The sequence below is a fragment of the Staurois parvus genome, unplaced genomic scaffold, assembly GCF_062004578.1.
Source record: "Staurois parvus isolate SC_StPar_1 unplaced genomic scaffold, SC_StPar_1.0 ptg000027l, whole genome shotgun sequence".
NCBI classification, from domain to species: domain Eukaryota; kingdom Metazoa; phylum Chordata; class Amphibia; order Anura; family Ranidae; genus Staurois; species Staurois parvus.
The window spans coordinates 6,365,349-6,391,978 of NW_028317823.1; the positions used below are offsets into that span (position 1 = coordinate 6,365,349).

General features: G+C 45.5%; 1 protein-coding gene across 3 annotated transcripts in view; it reads left to right on the forward strand.

Moving 5' to 3' along the window:
* The first annotated feature begins 12,171 nt into the window (after positions 1-12,171).
* CTSC (cathepsin C) overlaps positions 12,172-26,630 on the forward strand; it is a 62,891-nt gene continuing 48,432 nt past the window's right edge. For 2 of the 3 annotated variants that reach the window (XM_089656692.1, XM_089656686.1), the window contains exons 1-4: positions 12,174-12,435; positions 21,136-21,281; positions 23,913-24,076; positions 25,242-25,388. In XM_089656692.1, coding sequence (XP_089512818.1) covers positions 12,261-12,435; positions 21,136-21,281; positions 23,913-24,076; positions 25,242-25,388 — 632 coding nt within the window. In that variant the 5' untranslated portion in view covers positions 12,174-12,260. Of the gene's footprint in view, positions 12,436-21,135; positions 21,282-23,912; positions 24,077-25,241; positions 25,389-26,630 lie in introns of all 3 variants that reach the window. The other variant, XM_089656678.1, reaches the window with a different exon arrangement.

Here is a 26,630-nt window from a genome sequence, read left to right on the forward strand (position 1 = left end):
TACAATAAAAAAAAAAAAAAAAAAAAAATATATACTGGAATTTTTTTTTAATACTAGTAATGGCGGTGATCACCGACTTATAGGGGGACTGCGGTGGGCATTCTGACACTGGGGGAGAACTGACTTAACTGTCACTGACATCCCCAGTGACACTAATACAGTGATCTGTGCTAATAAAAAGCACTGACACTGTACTAATGACACTGGGCATGAAGGGGTTAAAATGCAGGGCGATCAAAGGGTTAACTGTGTGCTGTTCTACTGTGTGCTGTGTGTCTTTCACTGTGTCAGCACATTGCTTTGTATTGAGCAATACAAATCAATGTGCAGGAGCTGACAGGGGAGATCTGTATTGTTTACATACAGGTCTCTCCCCCATCAGTGATACTTGGTGATCCAAATTAAAAGGTATGCGCTAATAACAAACTTATACAAAAGTGTATATCATCATCCAAAAAACATTAGTGTTTTAAATAAATTATAGTGTCCAAACATAAATTAGTGTCCAAAAAAATATATATCTTCAGTGACTTGAACCAATTGTGAGAAATCCACCACCAAAGGAGATTAAATAAACTCACCAGAGCTAATGGCTGGTCAGATTATAAACCAGCAACAGCGCTTGTGCTCTGGGAGCAATGAACCCGATGTCCAAATAGATATGGTGATGTTTCAGATACTTCCAGATAATAATCACAGCCAAACAACTTTGCAGCCCAAGCTCTTATGATGAACTTATCCACTCTTTCTCATACCTCCATGAGAGCATGCAGTACACTCAGGGACAAAAAAGAGAACATAATGGTGCAATACATTTTTTTCATTTATCTCTTTAATGAAAAAAGGTATAAGGAAACTCACAAACAAGGTGTCCAACAGACACCAGCTTCAATCGCAAAAAAGGGTTGAGATACAGTTAACGCTCACCGCAGATCTCTCCCATACAGCACAGACCAGCAAGGCTCTCTAACGTCCACATCAAATAGGCTACGCCCAACCGGTTTTGTCACACCGACGTCATCAAGGGGCGGTACAGATGGGAACGTCAGACAGCTCTTATAAATACCACCCTTCATCTACATAGTTTTAACACCCAGCCAATCACTGCGTTCCTAGTCTCCTTAATCACGCCGGCTAGAACAGGTGTTTCCCAATTTAGTTATACATATACTCTATTATATAAACAAAAAAGCTAAATATATATACCCTGTAGGTTTGAATCAGCACAATACCGTTCTCCTTCCAAATCACCCACAAAAAAATATAAATATAAAAACATAAATATATGCAGAAAAGCAAACTAAAAGAAAAGGAGACTAGGAACGCAGTGATTGGCTGGGTGTTAAAACTATGTAGATGAAGGGTGGTATTTATAAGAGCTGTCTGACGTTCCCATCTGTACCGCCCCTTGATGACGTCGGTGTGACGAAACCGGTTGGGCGTAGCCTATTTGATGTGGACGTTAGAGAGCCTTGCTGGTCTGTGCTGTATGGGAGAGATCTGCGGTGAGCGTTAACTGTATCTCAACCCTTTTTTGCGATTGAAGCTGGTGTCTGTTGGACACCTTGTTTGTGAGTTTCCTTATACCTTTTTTTATTAAAGAGATAAATGAAAAAAACGTATTGCACCATTATGTTCTCTTTTTTGTCCCTGAGTGTACTGCATGCTCTCATGGAGGTATGAGAAAGAGTGGATAAGTTCATCATAAGAGCTTGGGCTGCAAAGTTGTTTGGCTGTGATTATTATCTGGAAGTATCTGAAACATCACCATATCTATTTGGACATCGGGTTCATTGCTCCCAGAGCACAAGCGCTGTTGCTGGTTTATAATCTGACCAGCCATTAGCTCTGGTGAGTTTATTTAATCTCCTTTGGTGGTGAATTTCTCACAATTGGTTCAAGTCACTGAAGATATTTTTTTTTTTTTGGACACTAATTTATGTTTGGACACTATAATTTATTTAAAACACTAATATTTTTTGGATGATGATATACACTTTTGTATAAGTTTGTTATTAGCGCATACCTTTTAATTTGGATTATTGTTGCCAAAATTTATTTTGGGTGGGATATGCTGCTGACACTTTGGTGTTTTTTGTAAGTGACGCTTTTTTCTTTTTTAATTTGGTAATACTTGGTGATCGCCAGGTGCCAGTGGGGCATCAACGTTCGGGATCCGGTGATCGACAGCTGAGGCCACTGTGATTTTGCACAGCTCTGCTGCCCTGTAGCAGTATTTCTGCTATAGGGCGGCGGGAAAGCCTAGAAGTGGGATAAAAAGGTTTTACATGAATAAATAAAAGCTGATCATTGTAAGCACCCCTACAAGTGTTAAATGGTTTGTCTCATCTCTGTAACAGATACATTCTGCAGAAGAGCATGTTCTTTTGAAAAAAAAAACACTGACTGGATCACCAGGTGAAAACAGAAGACAGCAGGGGCGGACTGACAACTCATGGGGCCCCCGGGCAATAGGGGATCATGGGGCCCCTGTGTCCTTGCCCAAACTCAAAAAATCATATGAAAAAGGTACCAGGGGCATCTCATGGGGCCCCCTACTGACCCCGGGCTCTCAGGCAGTGCCCAAATTTCCAAATGGTCAGTCTGCCCCTGGAAGAGAGTCTAAAAAAATAAAACTGATGCAGCCATTACATCTAAGAAACGGTAAAGCTGGATACACACTGTCACTTGTTTTTCAATCAACCAGCAGCTTGAATAAGGAAAAAAATTGACAGATTGCTGCATCAACACAAGCGATGTTGATGCAGTGATTTTTCCTGCTAAACCCCCCCCCACCCCCGCCTGAAAACACTGATCAGAACTCACAGCCATTGGCTGCATTGGATGCTGGTTTTCCAGCAGTCCTTTTGACAAAAGCCAGTCATCAGACGGACAGCTGTACACACTGACCAAAAGTCATCCAGGTCCTGCTGAATCGGCTGATTTTCGGCCAGTGTGTACCCAGCTTACGCTCCAATATAATAAATATTTGATTTTGGGTTTAACACCACTTTGACCAGATACCAAAGACTTAAAACTCTAGGACTCATAACTATAAGTCCTCATGCACACTGGACATTTTTACAGCGGCTGTTTTTGGCTTTTGACCTTTTTTCTACAATCAGTAAACCCCCCAGCATGTTATCCTATGTGTCCATACACACATAGACTGGAATCAGCGGTTTTTAGCTGGAAAAAAAACAGGACTAGTGGATTTCTAGAGGAGTTTTTTTATCTGTAAAAATGTTCTAACACTGCAAAACACAGTAAAATGCTGAAAAAAGCCACAAACCTGCGTTTTTGGACTTTTTTGGACCAAAAACCTTTTTTTTTGGTCAAATAAACTGCTAAAAAACGCGGGTAAATGCTAATGCAAAAACGCTTAAAAAAAGCTGAAAAACTCACGTTTTTATCGTGACTTTACACAGCTAATCTTACCAGCGTTATCAGAACGTCCTGTGTGCACGAGGACTAAACACAAGGCCAGGAGTGTTTTCATCCAAGGCTATGAAACCAGCTGATGACAAGGCATGTGGCTTTATCACACTGGAAGAAACAACATCGAAGACAAACAGATTTCAATCTACAAATTCCAACTGATAATGTTGGCTCCTGCTATCTCCCCTTTGCAGACTGCAGAGACATTTGACAGAGCAGAGATGGAGGTTGCATGGTTTTGTTCATTATTATTATTATTATACAGTATTTATAAAGCGCCAATAGTTCGCTCAGCGCTGTACATTACAAAGGGGGACAGAACATGTGACAGAACAATACCAATACAATGCAAAACATGGGGGGATTGAGGGCCCTGCTCTTTCGAGCTTACAATCTAGGAGGGAGGGGATGGTGGCACAGGAGGAGATAGCTGTGGGGGATGGAGTGGTAGGAAGAGTGGAGGAGGTCGGCAAGTTAGCAGGGGGTGGGGTAGGCTTCCCTGAAGAGATGGGTTTTCAGGGTACGCCTAAAGGAGAGGAGAGTAGGTGATAATCTGATGGGTTGGGGCAGGGAGTTCCAGAGGATGGGTGACACCCTGGAGAAGTCCTGGAGGCAGACATGGGAAGAGGAGACCAGGGAACTAGAGAGAAGGAGGTCTTGTGAGGAGCGGAGTGTGCGTGCTGGGTGGTACTTGGATATTAGGTCGGTGATGTAGTTCGGGGCAGTATGGTGGACGGCTTTGTACGTCAGTGTTAGGATTTTGAATTTGATCCGTTGCGCAATCGGAAGCCAGTGGAGGGATTGGCAGTGGGGGGTGGCGGAGACAGAGCGGTTGGAAAGGTGAATGAGTCTGGCAGCCGTATTCAGGATCGACTGAAGCGGGGATAGCCAGCGGCGAGGCAGGGCAGTGAGGAGGGAGTTGCAGTAGTCGAGTCGTGATATGATGAGGGAGTGGATGAGCTGTTTAGTGGTTTCTGGGGTTAGGAACGTGCGTATTTTGGCGATGTTGCGGAGGTGGAGTCTGCACGAGTTTATTAAAGATTGGACTTGGGGCTGGAAGGATAGGTTGGAGTCCAGAATGACACCCAGTACTCTGGCCTGCGGGGCGGGTTTGATGGTAGCGTTGTTGGATGTGATGGTGAAGTCAATGGGGGGTGGTGTCCGGGCTGGGGGGAAGACAAGAAACTTGGTTTTGGAGAGGTTCAGTTTAAGGAAGTGGAGTGACATCCAGTCTGATATGTCGCTCAGTAGGTGTGTGATTCAGGCGGAGACCGAGGGGGTGAGGTGGGGGGTTGAAAGATAGATTTGTGTGTCGTTGGCATAGAGGTGGTAGTTGAAGCCGTGAGAGTGTATGAGTTGGCCAAGGGAGGAGGTGTAGATGGAGAAGAGAAGGGGCCCGAGGACAGAGCCTTGAGGAACCCCAACAGTTCATGACTTTATTTCATGGCTCCTAACCACCTATTCTGTCCTTAAATCCCACATCAGGCCCGGGTCAGTGTGTGCAGGGCCTTGGATAAGGGGGTACCACCAGTCCTCCTGTAAGGGGCCTAGGCCAGCAGGGGGGCCCAGGTAACTAGGTGAAGTGGATGTGGGCAGGGAGGGTGATTACTGGAACCCATCCTTCTGTATGGCTCTTTCTGCAGCAGCCTAAAGCTGGCTTCTTCTCCTCTCCCTTCCGCTGGCTTTCAGCTGCTGTAGAGAGAGGGGATCGGTTCCAGTAATTGCCCCCCTCATCAGCCGCACCCATCACCCTCCCTGTGCACCATAGGTTTCCCCCTGCTGCCCACGCCCCCCCTGTGTGCTCCCACCCCGCAGTGCTGCCAGCTTGCCTCCTCTCCTTCCCACTGACAGCTGCAAGAGTGGGAGAAGGGTCTGGTAAATGTCACATTTATAAGCCCTTCCTTTCCTGAATGAACACACTTAGTAATGGATACCAATCACTCATTGTGTTCATTCATAATTGAAGCATGGTAAGCAGAGTTCTTTTTTTTGGGGGGGGGGCCTTGTCAGGTTGGCTGTATGGGGCCCCGTGGGTTCTAAAAGCAGCTCTGAGCGTGGGCCATATGACCCGCGTTTCTGCAGGCATGGCAGACCATTCATTTAAATGGGCTGTTCTGCCCATATTGGAAAGGTGGCATTCACCTTTTCCAAAACGCATCCACACAAAAACCCCATGGTCTTTTTGACCATGTGGTTTCTGTGCAGTTCCCACACCCATGATTGCACTGTGGGATGAGATGCATGACACCCCCCCATGTCTCTCGAGAAACGTGATGCTGCTGCAGGTGGTTGCGTGTGCGGGAACAGGTGCTATTCCTGCACCCGCAACCAGCCCACAGCCGTGGTGTGAACCAAGATTCAGAATAAATCAAATACCAACAATAGAATACTGTATAATAATATTTGTGAAGAAATTTAATTTTTGTACAGTGTTGCATGACCGCACAATTTCCAGGTAAAGTAGCACAGTGCCGAATAGCAAAAAAAATGCCCTGAAGGAGTGGTTAAACCAATATTTCCCAGCCTTTTCAACATAGAGGAATCCTTGAAGTATCTGTCTGGTCTTTGGGAACCCCTACAACTCATGATACATTAGTGTGATGGTCAGTGGAAAGAATACTCCTCACACATGTGGTCATTGGGAAGAATCCCCACTGAGGCCAGGTTCACATATATGCGACCATGCTGGTCGCGATTTGCCCGAACACTAGAGCCCATTCATTTGAATCAACTCCCATGCCCTGGGACTCGCAGGGAAAAAGTCCATGCGCTTCTTGGGAAATCGCAGCCCGTGCGCTATTTTAGTAGCGTTTTTTGGTGAATTCAAACTTTTTTTAAAAAAAAATGCTACACGGTATCCTACCACATACTCGGATGTGGTAAGATACCGCTTAGTGAATTGTGCCCTGTGAGCCTCTGACTGGCCCCCCTACTGACCCCGGGCCCTCGGGCAACGCCCCGAATGGTCAGTCCGCCCCTGTTCACTTTACTTTTCTGGGGACAACCCAAAATGTGGAATTTTCTTTCACTTTGGGTGATAATGGTAAACAGGACAATTAGAGAATTTATGAAAATAAAGACAAATTGGGGCACAGACAGCACTAAAAACCTGACAGATGGTCTAATCCCTCTCCACTCTATCCAAAGCTTAAAAAAAAAAAAAGTTTTGCCTTTTAGTTATACTTTATACTTTTTTTAGTTTTGCATAGAGTGCAGAGGTCCTGTCAGGTTTTTATTGCTGTCTGTGCTCCTTGTTAAGGAGATTCACCCTCTCTTTGTCCTGTTTACCATTATCATTGAAAGTGAAAGAAAATCCCAAATTTTGGGGTGTCACCAGAACAGGAATAGAGGCGAAATCTTCCAATGGGGACACCCCAGGAATACCTCACTTTGCAGGGATTTCCTCTCACTTCTTGACTGAGCATTAAAGAAAATCCAAATCACTTTGGGTTGTCACCAGAAAAGGCATAGAGGGGAAATCTTCCAGTGGAGACACTAGTTCTGGTGACAACCAGGCATAGTTGCCAGCTGTCACGGATTAGCTGGGACAATCATGATTTCTAATATGGTGTCCCGCTGGAGCTCAGTCCTGGGCTTTGTCCCGGAATTTGAGTTGTTGGGGCATCGGCACTGTCATTGCCTCTGAATACATAAACCGCTAGCAGTGTTTGTATTTAGAAGCTCTGAATCTCTTTTCTGTCCACACTCCTGTCCTGTACATGCGTCCCACTGTCATACCCTCCACACTCCTCTCCTGTACATGCTTCCCACTGTCATACCCTCCACACTCCTCTCCTGTACATGCTTCCCACTGTCATACCCTCCACACTCCTCTCCTGTACATGCTGCCTATTGTCATACCCTCCACAGTCCTCTCCTGTACATGCTTCCCACTGTCATGCCCTCCACACTCCTCTCCTGTACATGCTTCCCACTGTCATGCCCTCCACAGTCCTCTCCTGTACATGCTGCCTACTGTCATACCCTCCACACTCCTCTCCTGTACATGCTTCCCACTGTCATACCCTCCACAGTCCTCTCCTGTACATGCTGCCCACTGTCATACCCTTCACACTCCTCTCCTGTACATGCTTCCCACTGTCATACCCTCCACACTCCTCTCCTGTACATGCTTCCCACTGTCATACCCTTCACACTCCTCTCATGTACATGCTGCCCAATGTCATACCCTCCACAATCCCTCTCCTGTACATGCTGCCCACTGTCATAACCTCCACACCCCTCTCCTGTACATGCTGCCCACTGTCATACCCTCCACACCCCTCTCCTGTGCATGCTGCCCACTGTCATACCCTCCTCACCCCTCTCCTTTACATGCTGCCCACTGTCATACCCTCCACACCCCTCTCCTGTACATGCTACCCACTGTCAGACCCTCCACACCCCTCTCCTGTACATGCTGCCCACTGTCATACACTCCACACCCCTCTCCTTTACATGCTGCCCACTGTCAGACCCTCCACACCCCTCTCCTGTACATGCTGCCCACTGTCATACCCTCCACACCCCTCTCCTGTAGATTCTGCCCACTGTCAGACCCTCCACACCCCTCTCCTGTACATGCTGCCCACTGTCATACCCTCCACACCCCTCTCTTGTACATGCTGCCCACTGTCATACCCTCCACACCCCTCTCCTGTACATGCTGCCCACTGTCATACCCTCCACACCCCTCTCTTGTACATGCTGCCCACTGTCATACCCTCCACATCCCTCTCCTGTACATGCTGCCCACTGCCATACCCTCCACACCCCTCTCCTGTGCATGCTGCCCACTGTCATACCCTCCACACCCCTCTTCTGTACATGTTGCCCACTGTCATACCCTCCACATCCCTCTCCTGTGCATGCTGCCCACTGTCATACCCTCCACACCCCTCTCCTGTACATGCTGCCCACTGTCATAACCTCCACACCCCTCTCCTGTGCATGCTGCCCACTGTCATACCCTCCACACCCCTCTCCTGTACATGCTGCCCCCTGTCATACCCTCCACACCCCTCTCCTGTGCATGCTGCCCACTGTCATACCCTCTACACCCCTCTCCTGTACATGCTGCCCACTGTCATACCCTCCACACCCCTCTCCTGTGCATGCTGCCCACTGTCATACCCTCTACACCCCTCTCCTGTACATGCTGCCCACTGTCATACCCTCCACATTCCTCTCCTGTGCATGCTGCCCACTGTCATACCATTTACACTCCTCTTCCGTACATGCTGCCCACTGTTATACCCTCCACATTCCTATCCTGTACATACTGCCCACTATCATACCCTCCACACTCCTCTTCCGTACATGCTGCCCACTGTCATAACCTCCACACCCCTTTCCTGCACATAATGCCCACTGTCATATCCTCCACATCCCTCTCCTGTACATGCTTTTTCACGGTCATACCCTTTACATTTCTCTCCAGTAAATACTGCCCACTGTCCTACCCTCCACATTCCTCTCCTGTACGTGCTGCCCACTATCATACCCTCCACACTCCTCTCCTGTACATGCTGCTCACTGTCATATCCTCCACATCCCTCTCCTGTACATGCTGCCCACTGTCATACCCTCTGCACTCCTCTCCTGTGCATGCTGCCCACTGTCATACCATTTATACTCCTACTGTACATGCTGCCCACTGTCATACCCTCCACAATCCTCTACTGTACATGCTGCCCACTGTCATACCTTCCACAATCCTCTCCTGTACATGCTGCCCACTGTCATATCCTCCACACTCCCTTCCTGTACATGCTTTCCATGATCATACCCTTTACACTCCTCTCCTGTACATGCTGCCCACTGTCATACCCTCCATATCCCTCTTCTGTACATGCTACCCACTGTCATACCTTTTACACTCCTCTTCTGTATATACTGCCCCCTGTCATACCCTCCATACTCCTTTCCTGTACATGCTGCCCACTGCCATACCCTCCACACTCCTCTCTTGTACATGCTGCCCACTGTCATACCCTTCACACTCCTCTCCTGTACATGCTGCCCACTGTCATACCATTTACACTCCTCTTCCGTACATTCTGCCCACTGTTATACCCTCCACATTCCTATCCTGTACATACTGCCCACTATCATACCCTCCACACTCCTCTTCCGTACATGCTGCCTACTGTCATACCCTCCCCACCCTTCTCCTGTTCATGCTGCCCACTGTCATATCCTCCACATCCCTCTCCTGTACATGCTTTTTCACTGTCATACCCTTTACACTCCTCTCCAGTAAATACTGCCCACTGTCATACCCTCCACATTCCTCTCCTGTAAACACTGCCCACTGTCATACCCTCCACATTCCTCTCCTGTACATGCTACCCACTGTCATACCCTCCACAGTCCTCTCCTGTACATGCTACCCACTGTCATACCCTCCACAGTCCTCTCCAGTACATGCTGCCCACTGTCATACCCTCCACAGTCCTCTCCTGTACATGCTGCCCATTGTCATACCCTTTACACCCCTCTCCTGTACATGCTGCCCACTGTCATACCCTCCACATCTTTCTCCTGTACATGCTGCCCACTGTCATACCCTCCACACCCCTCTCCTGCGCATACTTCCCACTGTCATACCCGCCACATTCCTCTCCTGCGCATACTGCCCACTGTCACATCCCTCTCCTGTATATACTGCCCACTGTCATACCCGCCACATTCCTCTCCTGCGCATACTGCCCACTGTCACATCCCTCTCCTGTATATACTGCCCACTGTCATACCCGCCACATTCCTCTCCTGCGCATACTGCCCACTGTCACATCCCTCTCCTGTATATACTGCCCACTGTCATACCCGCCACATTCCTCTCCTGCGCATACTGCCCACTGTCACATCCCTCTCCTGTATATACTGCCCACTGTCATACCCGCCACATTCCTCTCCTGTGCATACTGCCCACTGTCACATCCCTCTCCTGTATATACTGCCCACTGTCATAACCTCCACACCCCTCTACTGTACATCTATATGATTAAAGGATGCCATTAGGTTAACAGTATGCATCTTTTAGAACCACACCCATATGAAATAAATGTGCCCTTCATTAAGACATTCTCTGCCCAGTATGGCTTGCTGAACACACAGTAAAAAAGAAATGTCCCTAGAAATTTTTTTTTTAAATGTTGGCAACTATGAATCATGGATTCCTTCTTACTTTCTGTTGTCAGCAAAAGTAAAAGAAAAGAAAACCCAAATTTTGAGTTGACCCCAAAACAGTAACAGAAGGGAATTCTTCCAGTGGGGACACTGTGGTTCTGATGACAACCAGGGATTCCCTCACTTTGGAGGGATTTCCTCTCACTTCATATTGTGGCTGTAGGACAGGAAGTTCAGGGAATTCTCCACAATGTCAAAATAAAAACGGACAGGGGTAATAATCCTTTTTATTTTATCCAAAATGAAGGGAAAAAAAAGGTTGCATCTAGTTACTTTAGCTGCAGGTATCAGCCTGGTACCTATTAATTTTTTTTTTTTTTTTTTTTAAAGTTGACGGTCGTATCTCTTGTAATAGCAAATCGAGCGTTAAAGTCACAGAAGTCAGCGGGAGGGGTGGAAGTCCTCTTCCGTGGCTTTTAATGGGCTGTCCTGTCCCAGCGGGAGTCCCAACCGACCAGCTGGGTTTTTCCAGCTGTTCATAGAGCTGGACAAAGGGTGGAACCACTCCATTTGGCTCTATGATATCGGGAACCAGAAGCAATGACCTTACATCACGTCCGCTTTACCTGGATTTTAACGGCGATGGTGCTATTTTTAAAACTGGAAATCATTTGTTCACACCGATCTTGGTATTTTTAATGCTTTGAGGTGCAGAGGAGGGATTGGGGTCTTATCAACCATAGAGCTCTCCATACAGAGTACCCGTCACATGTCTATTGCTGTCACAGATGTTTACATTCCTCGTGATAGCAATAAAAGTGCTAAAAAAAAATAAAATTTAAAGCAACAGTGTAAAAATATAAATAAAAAAATGTAAAGTGTAAATACAAAGGCGCACGCCTGCGTCAGTCCCGCAGCCATCGTCCCGCACATGGGAGGTATCACCCCTAACGTCAGATCATGGGCAGTCATTCTAGCACCTGACCTCCTCTGTAAATCCAAAGTGGTAACCTGTAAAGGCTTTTAAGCGTCACCTAGCGATTGTAAAATGTATGTCCTTTGCACGGGGGTGCACAGCTTTAAAGCATGTCATGTTTGGTATCTAATTACTCGGCGTAACATCAGTTTTTACATTCTACCAAACAACTGGGTAATATATAGTGTTTTAGTGCATTCAAATTCAAAAAAGTGCATTTTTTGTGCAAAAGTGACATAAAAATTGTAATACCTGCCATTATTATCCTCTAGGACCTCTGATTTAAAAACAATATATAATGTTTGAGGGTTCTAAGATATTTTTAGCAAGAAATAAATTATTTTTGGAAACTGAAAGTGTCAAGAGGCAGCCTGGCTGGAGTTGCATGGATATACACTGCCCTGTAACTTGAACCCCCCCTGTACTGGCTGGGAAGTGGGTCAGAATAATTACAAATATGATAATAATAATATCTAGTCTTGTCAGTTTAATTATTATTCATCTTTTATTGGCATGTTATGTTTTCCTCACACACGGCACAGAGATACACACAGCTAACCCCGCCCCTTGTACCTCCCCGCTAAGTCCCGCCCCTGCCCGTCAGTGCCCGCTCTCACCCCGAGCACATGACTTCCCCTCACATGACCCTCCCCCCGGCTGGAGTCATGTGACCCCTATTTAACCCTCCTCGGCCCGGCGCCCCTGGTTAGTCAGGATGGAGACGGTGTGTTCGGTGTTGTTGTTGGTGTTGCTGGCGTCATGGAGCGGTCCCGCCGCCGCCGACACCCCTGCCAACTGCTCCTTCCCGGACATGAAGGGCACCTGGGAGTTCTATGTCAGCCCCAGCAAGGGAGGCGTGCGGAGCCGAGACATTGACTGCTCCCAGCTGGGTGAGGGGCCTAGGCCTTTGTGTGTGTGATAGAGTGCGTGCTCTGCGGACCAGGCTGGGGGGAGGGGAGGCCTTCCTGCCTCCTGGATAAGTCATTGGGCAGAAAGCTGGGGGCTGCCCATGGAAAATGCTGGTTACCTGGCTGCCCGTTCTCCTGCATGGAGTCACTGACCCAGAACAAGCATGTAGCAAGTGAAAGCTGCCATGCTTGTTGGAGGTCATTTAATATAGTATTTTTTGGTTTTGTTGGGGGTTTCTTTGTTTTTTTTCTTTTGTTTTGGACAGAGTGGTGATGGATTAGAACCTCTGCCAGTTTTTATTGCTTTGTGTGCCCCCATTAGGGATAGTCATCCTCTATTTGTCCTGTTTATGGTTATTGTTGAAAGTGAAAGAAAATCCTACATGTGGTGGTGTCACCAGAACAGGAATAGAGGTGAAATCTTCCAATGGGGGCACCCCAGGAATACCTCACTTTGCATGGGTTTCCTCTCACTCCCTGTTCTGGCTTTGGGACAGGAAGTGAAGGGAAATCTCCACAATATGACGCCAATGGCAAAAAAATAATCCTGACTGGGGGTTATGAGCCTCCCTTACACCCCGGTCACACCGATCCGACTTCATAATCATGGAACTTCCAGTGCAGTCACATGTTTTCAAAGTTGGATGGTGTTTCCACTTTGAAGTGTGACTTGCAAGACGCAGCTGAATAGTATGCACTATTTTAGAAATTGGTGCGGATCCGACCAAGTTGGAACCGCACCGATATGACCGCTGTAATTGCGGCCAATGGGGTGTGACGCCATGCGATTGGCATGTCGCACCTGGTGTGACCGGGGTCTTATGCAGGCCATAGACGGGTCGAAAATTAGCTGTTTTTTCGGGCGAAAAAAAAATTGGCTGATTTTCGCACTGTTAGTGGGTTAATTGGTAAGCGTTTTTTCTGGATTTTGGCACTTTTTTTTTTTCTCGGTAAAGTTGGGAAAAAATCGGCCGATATTCGCGGCAATGATGGGCATATCGGCCGATCTTTTTACCGATTAAAAAATCTGTGCATAAGCCGTGACCTGCAAGAAGAAGAAAAAGAAGAATTCCAGTCCGCTATTATATTTGACATGAAAAAGTTTTGCGGTTGCAACAACGTATCTTTGTATCCAAATAAAAACATCTGTTTCCAAAATGGATACAAATAGATACATTGTTGCAACCGCAATACTTTTTAATGTCAAATATAATAGCTGAGCTCTCTGCAGGGACAGAAGTAATTAAATGCCGGCCGTAGACGGGATGAAAATCGGCCATTTTTTTTTTTCACCGTTGGTGACAACGTCAGCCTATCGAACGACCGATTTTATTTATTTATTTTTAAAAGACAGCCGGTTTTCGACCCGTCTATGGCCTGCATTACTCTATTCAAAATAATGAAAAAAAGGTTTTTGCCTGTGGCTTTCCTTTAGGGCTGGTTCACACTATAGAAATGAAGTCCAGATGTGTTTCCACATGCGTGTTTTTGATGCATTCCGGTGCATTTTTTTTTTTTTTACCAAAGTGTGTGCGCGCGCGCCCATCCCATCACATTTGATGCTTTCTGATATTTTTTTTGTTTTTCTCCTTTTCAATTTAAATAGGGATATGTGCCTTCCCATGTTTTTGATGCGTTTTACCGCATTCCGGTAAAGGAAAAATGCAGCCTGTTCTAGGATTTTTTTTTTTTTTTTTTCCTGGAACTGCAAGCACTGATGTGAACTAGGACATTGATAACCATATAACCTACTTTCTGTGCATTTTGGATGCATAAAAAAAGCAACTGAAATGCATGGTGTGAACTGGCCCGTAGTACCACTGCAGTTTAAAATCGCTCAATTTGTGTGCAATTTCTGAAGACTTTATTGCTGCTTGTGAAGATACTCCCTCAGTACAGGGCTCACCTGAGCTGCCTTCATGTCTGTGTTCCTAACCCTTGCAGGGCCATTAACCTCTTCACGCCGGCTCCTCCCAGCCCTTTAAGGGGTTTTAGGGTCATGTGATTCGCTGTCACGGCGGTCACATGATCGGAAAAGGTCCCGATCGCAAGGGGAGATCGGGACCTTTCTGTGAGACACTGACATATGTGCTGGGAACTCACAGGGCACGCGGTCTCATCACATGTGTTTTCAAATGGTACGCAAATATGCGGTCGCTCAGCGTCAAGGCCCAATCACCGAGAGGCCGCATATTTGCATATGGTCAGCGCCAAGGGGTTAAAGTAGAACTATAGGCAGGACTTTTTCATTTTGGATAGAGTAAGGGAGGGTTATAACCCCTGCCAGTCTTATTTTGCCATCTGTGTCCCATTGGGGAGATTTCCCTTCACTTCCTGTCCCATAGCCAAAACAGGAAGTGAGAGGAAATCCTTGGTTGTCACAAGAAGCAGTGTCCCCATTGGAAAATATCCCTCTATTCCTGTTTTGGAGACAACTCCAAATTTGGGATTTTCTTTAACTTTCACTTTCCGTGATAACAGTAAACATGACAAATAGAGGGTGAGTCTCCCTAATGGGGCCACAGACTGCAATAAAATCATGACAGGGGTTCTAATCCAGCACAGCTTTAACCACAACTAAAACATGCTTTTCCTTTTAAGTATACTTGAAATCCGTTCACACACTGAAGGGGGGGGGGGGGGGCGATGACCCGCGTCCTGTCTGGTCCCTGTAGATGTGAGTGGGGCTCCCTTATCTGTTCCCTGTAGTAATGTGGAGGGGGGACTTGTCCAATCCCTGTAGATGTATGGGGGAGGAAAGGGGGGGGGGGGGGGAGGAAAGTGTGGTTGGTGGGGAAGGACTCGTGTCTGGTTCCTGTAGTAATGTGGAGGGGAGGAAACTTGTCATGCCCCTGTCGATGTGCTGAGGAGGTGGATCCATGCCTGGTCCCTGAAGATGTGGTGGTGGGTGGGGAATGACCTGTGTCCAGCCCCTGTACTAATGTGGAGGGGGGGGGCACTGAACCCTTGTCTGGTCCCTGTAGATGTGTGAAGGGGACCTTTCTGATCCCTGTGGAGGGGGAACCCATGTCCAGTCCCTGTAGATGCGTGGGGGGGACTTGTGTCTGGTCCCTGTAGATGTGTACGGGGGGGGGGGGGGAGTGAGGACCTGTCTGATCCCTGTGGAGGGGGAACCCATGTCTGGTACCTGTAGATGCGTGGGGGGTACCTGTGTCTGGTCCCTGTAGATGTGTGAGGGGGAAGGACCTGTATGATCCCTGTGGAGGGGGAACCCATGTCCGGTCCCTGTAGATGCGTGGGGGGGGGGGCTGTGTCTGGTCCCTGTAGATGTGTGGGGGGCGAACCTGTGTCTGGTCCCTGTAGATGTGTGAGGGGGAAGGACCTGTATGATCCCTGTGGAGGGGGAACCCATGTCTGGTCCCTGTAGATGTGTGGGGGGGGACCTGTGTCTGGTCCCTGTAGATGTGTGGAGGGGGTTGGACCACTGCCCAGTCACTGTAGATGTGTGGGGGGGGGGAGGACCTGTGCCCGCCCCTGTAGATGTATGAGGGAGGGGGGAAACCTGTATCCGGTCCGTGTAGATGTACAGAGTAGTGTGGACCCATGTCCATTGGTGTTAGGTCCCTTTTTAGATGTGTGGAGGGGGACCTGTGTCCCGTCCATGTAGCCGTGTGGGGGATCCTTTCCTGTTGTGTACTTTTATACGTCATTGTTGGTTTTCATGCTGTATGTAACCACTTTTATACATACACTTCTTAAACTTACAGACTTGTGCTCAGATAAATGCAAAAAAAAACCAACCTCTGAGCAACAATACAGCGCCCCCCTGACCTGGCATAGTGGTGAATGGGACGATGTTTTTCTGTCTGCCCGTACTTTACACTTCCCTGTTTCCTGTGTAGAGATCTGTTTCAGTCTTGCCATGTGATCACTTCTGGCACCTCTATTGGCAGTTGTGTAACTTTCAATTCTCTCTGGGAAAGTCCCTTTAATTCCGCAAATCACTGCAAAGGTTTCTGGGTGATATGGTCATAGCTCTTTTCTTTATCCCTGCTTCACATTGTCATGCAATTTGACAGTTCCAAGTCGCACTATTTGTGCCTGTGAAACAGTCCAAATCGTTGCCACACTGATTTTGAGATGCCGCACTGATTTGGGGAAAAAAAAATCTCCTTTACTTTTTTTTGCAATTTCATGTGCAACTTGCATAGACATCTGGGCATGAAGTCACACAGATATCAGGCAAGTCGCACATGAAATCGCACTAACCTGCGGCTTTGAAATTGCACTACTTCAAGTGAAATAGTGGGATTTCAAAGTCTCATTCAGTGTGAACCTTGGTTTAGTGACTGCTACCTCCAGACATGGTCTCTGCATGTAGCCATCCGTTTGGGCTGTGCATCTTCCGGGTCCAGTATTGTATGAGCCCATTAAAGTGTAACTCTGGTCTGATTTTTTTTAAAAAGACATACAATGTAGTCAGTCACTAACATTAACACAGCAGTCTGTTTTTCAGTGTTCCCTCTGTTGCCTGCAAGTCTTCTATTTTTCAACTTCCTTTGGGGCCAGTTTACACTACATGCATTTCATTTGCGTTTTTTTTTTTCCTGCATCCAAAATGCACAGAAGTGGGTTATATGGTTGTCAATGTCATAATTCACATCAGTGCTTACAGTTTCAGTGCTTTCTGGTTGCAGAAAAGAAAGTAGAACATACTGCATTTTTCCTGCACAGAACTGTACTGGAACGTGGGAAAACGCACTAGAATGCACATGTCTGTTTAAGTTGAAGAAAGAGGGGAAAAAATTAACTGGAATGCAAAAACGCAGTGGAACGCGTCAAACACTCATGCGAGAACTCATCCGGAATGCATCTTGACTGCATTTCTAATAGTGTGAATCGCCCCTTAAAGCAGAACTTGACTCTCCTGTGCTTCAGTGATGTGATGTCTGAGCTCACTCACCAGTGCTGATATCATCTCGCTGGCTTCAGGATCTTCAGCTTCCTTGATTGGCCGTGCTCGGATGATGTACTCGTGTGCATGCACACAGGAGGCAATTTATCCTGCTGTACACTGGCATTGTACAAGTAGTGTGCAAGTGGGGCAGGATTAGAATCCCAAGTCGGCTTGACATACTTTAACCACTTACCTACCGGGCACTTTTACCCCCTTCCTGCCCAGGCCAATTTTCAGCTTTCAGCTCTATTACACTTTGACAGTTGCGCAGTCATGCAACACTGTAAACAACATTTTTATCTTTTTTTTTTTTAGACAGATTTGTTTAGATGGTATTTAATCACCACTGAGAGCTTTTTTTATATTTTGTTAAACAAACTAAAGACTTTTAAAAAAAAATTTCTTAGTTTCTGTTATAAAATTTTGTAAATACGTAATTTTTCTCTATCACTGATGTGTGCAAATGAGGTGGCATTGATGGGCACTGACAGATGGCATTGATGTGTGCAAATGAGGTGGCATTGATGGGCACTGACAGGTGGCATTGATGTGCGCTGAGGCTGCATTGATGGGCACTGACTTGTGGCATTGATGTGCGCTGAGGCTGCATTGATGGGCACTGACAGGTGGCATTGATGTGCGCTAATGAGGCTGCATTGATGGGCACTGACAGATGGCATTGATGTGCGCTAATGAGGCTGCATTGATGGGCACTGACAGGTGGCATTGATGTGCGCTAATGAGGCGGCATTGATGGACACTGACAGGTGGCATTGATGTGCGCTAATGAGGCTGCATTGATGGGCACTGACAGGTGGCATTGATGTGCGCTAATGAGGCTGCATTGATGGGCACTGACAGGTGGCATTGATGTGCGCTAATGAGGCTGCATTGATGGGCACTGACAGATGGCATTGATGTGCGCTAATGAGGCTGCATTGATGGGCACTGACAGGTGGCATTGATGTGCGCTAATGAGGCTGCATTGATGGGCACTGACAGGTGGCATTGATGTGCGCTAATGAGGCGGCATTGATGGACACTGACAGGTGGCATTGATGTGCGCTAATGAGGCGGCATTGATGGACACTGACAGGTGGCATTGATGTGCGCTAATGAGGCGGCATTGATGGACACTGACAGGTGGCATTGATGTGCGCTAATGAGGTTGCATTGATGGGCACTGACAGGTGGCATTGATGGGCACTGACAGGTGGCATTGATGTGCGCTAATGAGGCTGCAGTGATGGGCACGGACAGGTGGCATTGATGGGGCTACACTGATTATCAGTACCCTGATGATCAGTGTAGATGTCCCCTCTGAGGAATGCCGCTTACCAGCTCTCCTCACGCGCTGTCAGCGTGCGGAGAGGACTGCCGATAACCGTTTTTTATCATGCAATCAGCTGTGATTGGATACAGCTGATCACATGACAGCCTGTGTCATTGTCTCATTACTGTGATTGGTGATACTGTGTCCTAGGGGCACAGCGCATCACCGATCACCGGGGGCGTGCATGCGCAGTTAGAGTTAAAGGACATGATATGACGTCCTCCCAGGACGAGAGAATCGCCGCCCTCCCGTCATTTCCTTATATAGCAGGCAGGAGGCGGCTAAAAAACACTGTAAATACAGAAAATATCCTGTTGATGCCTGAAAGTATGTTGCCATTAGCGGGTGGGGGGTGGTAAAACCCTGCAACTGAGCTGCGCTTCTCCCACCTTTCCCCCTCCCCCAAGTCAGGTGACCACAGTTACTTCATAGAACCAATCGGAGTGGCCATCAGGGTGCCATGTGTCACTGATGTTTGGTGATACTTGTTTCTAGGGCATATGAATACTAGTTTTAACAGCAGTTAGTGGCTAAATTGTTACCTCACCTTCTTAGAAAGGAAACTGTTTAGGAGATTTTTGTCGAACTTGTGTGGCATCATCCATGAAAAGCGTCTGACATTTATGCATCACCAGTACAGTAAAAGGTTTATGGACCAGCAACACTAGCAGGAAGTGGCAGTTAGCGGCAGCATTCAGCAATTTAATGTGGTCGGTCTGAGAATGGAGATAAAAGAGCAATTCAGGAAAACCAGACACTATATATTGCCTATAATTCCAGCCTAATAGGAAGTGTCAAATATCCTCTTCTGTTATATAAGCTGAAATGGATCTAGTTCTGTTTTGCTTTGTTGTGGGACTTGGCAGAAAAGTTACAGATCCTGTAACAGAAGATATCTAGAATTTCAACTCGAAGATCTTTTTGTGTTCATTTTGACTTGGCTAGCACTGACTTCCTCATTGTTATTGAAAGCTGACTTTGCTGGTTAAACAGTTCTGTGTCATGAGGTGAGGCCACTCATGTGAAGCTGATTGCTCAATGCAGTGTCATGATCAGAAAATATTTATTTAGAAATGTTGTTGATTCAGAAAACAAGTGGTGGTACCAAATTCTGCTCCTCATTTCCCACTATTAGTATTTTTCATGGTTTTCAAGACCTGCCCAGCTTGAATTGGAGATTTACCATCTTTGTCTTTGTGACTGTTTTTTCTAGGAGAGAAACGATGGACATTGTCCAATGAGGACATCTTCACTAGTGACCACTATCTACAGTGGGGAAAATAATTTTGATCCCCTGCAGATTTTGTAAGTTTGCCCACTTACAAAGAAATGAAAGGTCTATAATTTTTTTTCATGGGTGCATTTTAAATTAGAGACAGAATATCAACCAAAAATCCAGAACAAACATGATACAAATGTACCAGTGATTACATGGTACATACAGGGCCAATCACAGCCCATCTGTACCATGTGATCAGTAATAACTACTGAATGAATTGGTTTCATTCTGTAAAAATGGTTGTTTATACCAGTGAAGAAAAAAAAAATCCTGATCACTTGCCCATAGTACAATGTTACTATGGTAACATTGTATTGCTCTGGGCACAGGAGTAAACGTTTTAAACGTTTTGTTTTTTTTTTTACATACTGTAGCCAGTTTCCATGATCACCACCACACTAGTTATATAATAATGCTGCACTGCATTGGCGACCTTATGGTTAAAAAAAAAAAAAAAATTGTGCAAAATTTCTTAATTTTCCACAAAAAATGACTACTTCAAAAAATTCGCCATGCCTCAGACTGTCTCCTTCTGAGCAGCAGTCATTTCGGGGTTATTTGTACTGTCCTGGCATTTTTGGCCTCAATAAACGAGATATGCCGTGAGTACATCAGGATTGATCGAGATATAGATAGTTTGAGGACTCTAGAGCTTTCCTACCAACTAAATAACTGCTGATTTTGTTTTTTTTCACCAAAGAAATAACCCAACAAATACATGTTGACCTAAATTTAAATCATTTGCAAAATTTTATAGCAGAAACAGAGACATTTGCCTTTTTTTTTTTTTTTCTTTTGTCTATAGCACAAAAAATAAAACCCCTTAGTGGTGATTAAATACCACCGAAATGAACCTCTATTTGTACGGAAAAAAATGCTAAAAATTTCATATGGATACAGTATTGCAGGACCCCGCAATTGTCATTCAAAGTGCGACAGCTGAAAATTTGCCTTTGCAGAAAGGGGGTAATAGTGCCTGGTATTGAGGTGGTTCCGTAAGTTTACAATTGTGTGGGGCCACATTCATAGCTGTATTGGACCCCTGTGGGCTGCAGGTTGGACACTCCTGCTAGTCTTATCTTTGATTGCTGCCACATGACAATATTGTTCAGAGCCCAGGGGGATTCATGTGTATGGTTTTCCTGTTCTCAGGTCCATCTGAAAAGAAAGTAACAGTGACTATTAAAGAGCTGGATGTTGCGGAGGATGACCTTGGAAATGTGGGATTTGTTACCATAATCTACAATCAAGGGTTTGAGGTCGTGATAAATAGCATGAAGTGGTTTGCATTTTTTAAGGTAGGTTATATATTTGCCTTCTACCCCCCCTTGTTTGTAGTATGTAAATACATTGAATGGCTTTATTTGCTTCCATGCACAACATTATCGCACTCTAATCTAGAGTGGGTGACGGGGGACAAAGAGAAGGCACATTTATTAAATACCTTCTTCAGCTCTGTGTATACAAAGGAGGATGGGGGAGCTCTTGTCCATAATGGGCATGGTATTGACACAGCTCCAGATGATCCACATTGGCTCACAATTGATATGATCCAAAAATATTTAGACAGAATAAAGGTGAATAAAGCACCTGGACCGGATGACATACATCCACGGGTCCTTAAAGAATTGAGCTCTGTTATTTCAAAGCCAATGTTTTTCATTTTTAGGGACTCTTTAATGACTGGCATAGTACCACTGGATTGGCGTAAGGCCAATGTGGTGTAAATATTTAAAAAGGGGTCAATCTTTACCAGGTAATTATAGACCTGTTCATTTAACTTCTATAGTTGGGAAGATACTGGAGAGTTTAATAAAAGACCACATAGATGAGTTCTTGCTGGAAAAAAATATTTTAAGCAACAGACAGCATGGATTCATGAAAGACAGAAGTTGTCGAATCTGATTTCTTTTTATGAGGAGGTGAGCAAAACCTTGGACAGAGGGGTGGCTGGGGACGTGGAATATTTGATCAGAGGGGTGGGGGTGGACATGGTATAAGTGGATTTTGCAAAAGCGTTTGATACAGTTCCGCACACATGGCTAATGTGTAAGGCAAAGTCCAGGGGCTTGGGAAAATCTGTATCTAAATGGATAGAAAACTGTCTAAAAGATGGTATTCAGAGAGTAGTGGTTAATGATTCATACTCTGAATGGTCTAGGGTTGTCAGTGGTGTACCCCAAGGTTCAGTGTTGGGACCCTTACTTTTTAATATATTTATAAACGATATAGGGTATGAGATTAAAAATCCCATTTCAGTCTTTGCAGATGACACCAAGCTGTGCAGGGGAATAACGTCCTTACAGGATGTCTCCAACTTACAAGCTGACCTCGATGCTCTGTGTAATTGGGCAAATATGTGGCAAGTGAGGTGTAATGTTTATGTAAAGTTCTGCACTTGGGGGTTAAGAATATGCATCATACATACTAGGGGGGGTACAACTGGGGGAATCAATGGTGGAGAAGGATCTGGTAGATCACAAGCTTAATAATGGCATGCAATGGCAAGCTGTGGTTTCTAAAGCGAGCAAAATCCTCTCTTGTATTAAGAGGTAAAGACTCCAGAGAGAGAGAGATATCATATTACCCCGGTACAAATCATTAGTAATACCTCATCTGGAATATGCAGTTCAGTTTTGGGCACGCATTCACAAAAAGAACATTGGGGAACTGGAGAAAGTACAGAGAAGGGCAACCAAACTGATACGCGGCATGGAGGAGCTCAGCTATGAGGAAAGATTAGAGGAACTGAATTTTCTCCTGAGAAACACGGAAAGGTTTCTTCACAGTGAGAGCTGTGAAAATATGGAATAGACTCCCTTAAGAGTTTGGTTCTGGCCAGCTCAGTGGATTGCTTTAAAAAAGTCCTGGATTGTTTCTTGGATACACAGAATATAACTGGATACGAACATTTATAGGTAAAGTTGATCCAGGGAATATCCAATTGCCTCTCGGAGGATCAGGAAGGAATTTCTTCCCCTGCAGGAGCAAATTGGATAATACTTTGTTGGGCTTTTTTTTTTTTTTTGTCTTCCTCTGGATCAGCTGTGGGTATAGGGATTAGAACTTCCTCTGTTTAGGCTGCTACTTCCCCAAGGTCTACCAGGCCAATAGAAGGAGCTTGAGGCTCCAAGCGCATAGCTGACTGTCCCACGTCTGTGCTCTTCCTCCCCACTGACACTTTGCCTCTTCCTGTGATGTCACTTCCTGCCGGTGTGTTCCAGGCTGGTTACTAGGCTCCTTCCTGCGCAAACTCTGCTGGATCGGCTCTACAACCCCACCACTCTGCAGGATTGACCACTACAGTATCTTACCATCTCCATCAGCCCAGCTGCTATTGCACTAACCACTGGTGGCGCCTGCAGGTTGTTTTGTGGGACAGTCATCTCTAATATACAGAGATGAGCTTGTTTTTATTCCTTTGTGAGTGTTTTTAATCCTTTGCTATTAAATACAGTGTTATTACTACACTCAGATGGGCGCCTCTGTCTCCTTTTCTTCCACCTACAAAACACGTGAGCCTAGCCTTACAGCGCATGCAGATCATTACAGAATAATTGTGCATTTTAGGTCTTAACAGATCAAAACTGTTCTGTGAATGCCTTTCCTTGGTTTTTAGTCATGGTCTACAGATTGCTGTCTACACTGTACAGTACAGACTGCTGACGAGCAGAATGTAACCAGGTTTACACTGGCCCAGGCCTGGGATGAAGTCTCAAAGCCCATGAAAAATAACCCACTCATCTTGGCCTCTCCAGGACCTCTGCTTAACTGCCTAAATCAAGGCAAATGCCGTATTCCTGCAGTATTAAAGTACAGTAAGCCAAATTAATTCCAAAGACTGGTGTAGGTGCCATCAATTGTACCTCCTGCCACTGAACTTTGTGAAACCTTACCGTAAATATGCATTCAAATGTGTTTCTTTTCAGTATGAACAGCATGGCTCCAACGTCACTAGTTTTTGCCACGATACCTTCCCCGGCTGGGTACATGATGTTCTGGGTCGCAACTGGGCTTGTTTTGTTGGGAAGAAAATAAGTGGGTCTTCTGGGAAGAAACTGAATCCAGCACCCTTCCCTCTTGAAGCAGGACAGTAAGTTTCGTTATTTGCACCTAACGTTTTAGTGGCTTGTTTATTCTGCTTTAAATGGACCTTCATCCTGGATGAGGGCTGAACAGTATCTGTTTCCTGCGGTAAGCTTTAACATGACCTCTTAATGTTCAGGAACAGCAGCTTGAAGTCTGCATATTGTGCACAAATAGACGTATTAAAGGGTATTTTATAGTACACCTATCCAAAGAGTAACGAGACTTGTCACCACCATACGCCTTACGAAGATGAAGATGTTATGACAATTCACACAATGCTTCCCCTAATAAAGTTATGGCTAAACCACTGTTCATGTCATTGGGTATTTTGACTGAAGAATAGTGATTTCCTTCCAAACACCCACAATCGAACTACAAAAGGCAAATCTGTCAGCACGCCAAACAGTATTTTGTGTGTATTTTAGTGATGCTAAACTCCATGACACTAAATTAACAATACAAGGTCTCCCATGGTACATAAAATATGGTAATGCATTTATTTTAGTAAAATTTAAACCATTAAATGTCTTCTCAGCTGTGATATACAGCAGTCATGTGACTGGTTTCTCTGTCTGGCTGAGTGCTGGTTCAGCTTCTAGGGGGAGTTTTCATTCTGAGTTTCCTCCATGCAAAGGCTGTATGACCCCTGACCTTCTGTCTGGACAGCACTGAGGGCTCCGTGTCGATCACATGCACCCTCCACTAAAGCCTTTGTGCACATGCTTTTATGGGAGGCGGTGCCTCCGTCAATCAAGATGTGACAGCCCACTCACTGTACTTTGGGTTAAGGGGGGGGGGGGGGGACTTGGGATCTGTATATACTCCCTAATGTGTGCTGTCAGTCTTATGAGCTGAATAGCTCCGATCATAGAGGAAATGTTATCTCTAGTAATACACACAAAATGAAGTTTGTGCAGACTTGCCACTGTTCCTCTGTACCATTGACAGGTGGATTTGAGACTGTATAAGAAGGGGAGGATCAGAGAACAGCAGGATCAACCAGTCTGAAAATTAATGCAGCCACCACATCTGAGGATTGTTTAGCTGCAATATATTACATTTTTTGGTTTTAGGCTTAATATTGCTTTAAATGTTAGTTTTTCTATAAACTAGATGGTTTTGTACCTCCTAGTTTACCATTTTCTTTTACTTTTTTCCATTTTATCTAGCATCCCATACAGAAACAACCCTGCATTTGTAGAACAAATAAACTCTGTTCAGAAATCATGGACCGCAACAGTGTATCCTGAATATAAAACCATGTCAATGGAGGATATCCTCAAAAGAGCTGGTGGTCGTAAATCAAGAATCGCAAGGTATTTTTTTTTTTTTTTTTTTCCCTTGTGTAAGGATGCTGGTGGCATTAGCATGTTATGCAAGTGTCTATAGCCAGCTACCAGTGCATTAATGATTTACATACAATTTATCTTTAAAAAAAAAAATACTTGGAACGTGATGGCTGGGTTATAGTGTCACCTACAGGGGTGAGATGCTGAGTTCGAAACAAAGGTACAACCAACCCACGGGTCAGCACCTGCCAGTGGCCAAGAAACTCCCCCAGCTCTCTGCTAAACATGGCTTGTGGGGTTTTTTTTGTTTGTGTTGTCTGTGCCCCTCCAGCCTAGGTGAACATCCAGTGCTGCTCATTCTTTCCTGAGCTCTGCCATTTCCAAGGCAAATGTGGGACCCCACCGCTGCCCCACGCTTTTATAGTGCATTTCATGGCACAATTTTGGGTTTGGGCATCTGCCCTTGTCCGTGTCTCCTGCACAGCCTCAGTGTGGGCAACGAACTGCACATGCTTATGGACCTTGGGGAGCTTGTTTGGTACATGTTCTAATTGGGGTCTTGAAGTCTTGATGGGGTAGGCTCCCTTTGCTATTTGCAGCTGCTACATTTAACGTAAACTATAGGCAATTTTTTTTTTTCATATATATATTCCTAAGCCCAAGCAGTCTTGGATAATTTTTACCAAGATTATAAGCATCCAACCTGTATGTGGTTCCAAAATATTTTTTGGTTCCCTATACTTCTTTTTTTTTTTTTTTTTTTTTGTTTTTTTTTTTTTTGTTTCCTGGATCTGCTATTAGATGATTTTGCTGTCCGCAATGGTGTCCCATATTTTTGATAGAATGCACTAACCATTTGCACCAAGACTTGGCAAATAGGTCTCCTATTTACGTGAATTAACTGAGCAACTTTAAGGGCTTAAATATGCATGTAATGCTGTGTTTGGTGTGCTTCCCTTAGTGTGCTTCCCTTGGCAACCACAGATACCAAGCTTTGTGGTACTATTTGCAGACTAGTATGGCTTTGGTGATGGTTGGCAGATCAGGTGTCCAAGAAGGTCCTGACGGAGCTACATTTATGGGTAGCTGCTGGTTTGGCGCAATGCTGGATGAGATGATGGGAAGCAAGAGTACCTTTTTTGTCTTGCCTCAAGAAAGCAGAGGACATATGTCATAAATGGGGGCCCTCCTCTTCATCTCACAAGTGGCTTTTTACAGCACAGGGATCAACAGGGGAACAAAGCCTGTTGAGTCCTCAACTTCCTTGGG